Source organism: Phalaenopsis equestris, unplaced genomic scaffold (assembly GCF_001263595.1).
Source record: "Phalaenopsis equestris unplaced genomic scaffold, ASM126359v1 Scaffold000255, whole genome shotgun sequence".
NCBI lineage: Eukaryota > Viridiplantae > Streptophyta > Magnoliopsida > Asparagales > Orchidaceae > Phalaenopsis > Phalaenopsis equestris.
The window spans coordinates 279,478-281,343 of NW_018164697.1; the positions used below are offsets into that span (position 1 = coordinate 279,478).

At 30.5% G+C, this 1,866-nt stretch overlaps 1 protein-coding gene across 1 annotated transcript in view; it reads left to right on the forward strand.

Moving 5' to 3' along the window:
- The window catches only part of LOC110024360 (probable transcriptional regulatory protein At2g25830), a 7,503-nt gene extending 6,906 nt beyond the window's left edge, over positions 1 to 597 (forward strand). The window contains exon 6 of the mRNA XM_020724280.1: positions 550 to 597. Coding sequence (XP_020579939.1) covers positions 550 to 597 — 48 coding nt within the window. The remainder of the gene's footprint in view (positions 1 to 549) is intronic.
- The last annotated feature ends 1,269 nt before the right edge of the window (positions 598 to 1,866 follow it).

Genomic DNA, 1,866 nt, shown 5'->3' on the forward strand with positions numbered 1-1,866 from the left:
ATATAAGAATGGTTTTAAGCTGGAGGTTTGCCATACATACCGCTCAATTCTTATGTAATTACATGCTAACATCTGACCTTCAATTTTTAGATGCATGCTATCTTACATATGTATGAAAATGAGGTTTATTTTGGATGTGATAAGGAAGATTTGGATGGTATAAATGTTGCGAGTAAACTTTAGGTATTAGATATGTAAATACAAAAGGATTAGGGGTATGTATGCAAATGTCCTTTTTTTAGTATGCAGTCATTCAGTTGGTCTGAAATTAAAGATATTATATTTTTAGTCTTTTTTTTTTACAAATTTTAAGTTTTTTTTTAATAGTTTTGATTGCTTTAGTTCTTGATAAAACTGGGTTTAGGTATTAGATATGTAAATACAAAAGGTTTAGGGGTATGTATGCAAATGTCCTTTTTTTAGTTTGCAGTCATTCAGTTGGTCTGAAATTAAAGATATTATATTTTTAGTCTTTTTTTTTTTACAAATTTTAAGTTTTTTTTTAATAGTTTTGATTGCTTTAGTTCTTGATAAAACTGGAATTTCAAGGTTTCTTCTGTAAATTGTCCAATCATCCTTAGATTTCTAGAAAGCTGATGAAATCCAAGTCATTTGGTAATTTTAATTCCTTACAATGATTGGATGTTGAGATTAAAGACCATTAAGGGCCCGTTAGGGGCACTTATTTGGTGCGGTGGCGTTTTGAAAATGCATTTGACTTGTTTGGGCAAGCTATATCTCTTGACAGTTTATGCGTTTTCAAAACCCTGAAAACAACATCAGTCTAGCTTTTCTGAAAAAAAAATAAAAATTTATAATAGCCAATGCACTAAACTTATCAGCAAATTATTTTTAATCACTTTATTAGCAGATTATTCAATAAACTGCAGCTGCCCAAACAGACCCTAAACCAAATGCTCATTCTTATAACAGTTAAAGTGGAAATCCATAAACCACAAATATATATTTTCTTGGGTAATTTACATACGTACTTTTATTCTTTTATGTATTTACATATGTAACAACCAGAGTTTGATATTTACACTTATAACGCTATAGTGTCATGATTTGCAAATTAATTTTGTGACGAGCCAAAAATATTTTGGGCTACACTAATAAGTGATAACATAGATCTCTTCTATCTTGCCCCCTCCCTGGGTCTTTGACCGAGGCTATTATACGAGCATCTCGATCAACCTCACGTGCTTATCTTATATAAGCAAAATCATACCCAATCATTTTAAAGCAAATGTTTGATCAAAATTTGGTTAGAACATCTTCAATTGAATTATTCCTTTTTTTTTTTTCTTCAAATGTAATTGCATAACTATTTTGATTAATTAATTATGTACTTATTTTTTAATTCCTTGTTAGAACTTTTCATTTACATTTAAAATAATAAAAAAAGAGATAATTTTTTTTAAACAATATTCTACATTTCTATTCATAAATTCACAATAATTTAAGAAAATATTCGAGTTCTAATCCGAACATCGTATTTATTCACAACATTCCATCAAAATAACGAGTCCATCTGTCAAAGTGGTCAAAGAGACAATTATCTTATATGATATTGCCAATCTTTATTTACGGCGTTGTTTTTCACGTGCATCACAGTTTTTTCACCAAGGCATTGCGATCGACAAAAGACAGCACAAAAATTAATTCTACATTATTTTTCTCTTATGTATGAAAATGTGTTCAAAAGGAGGTTTGTAGGAGCATCGATGATATAAAAGAAAATAACCTTTGGGGCTTCGAATGACGATAGCGGATGATCGTGTCATGCTCGAACGTAAATCCATTCTCCGAGCTAGGGCTGTCAATTTGGCTCGTTGTTCGTGAACAGCTCGTGTTCGGCTCGTT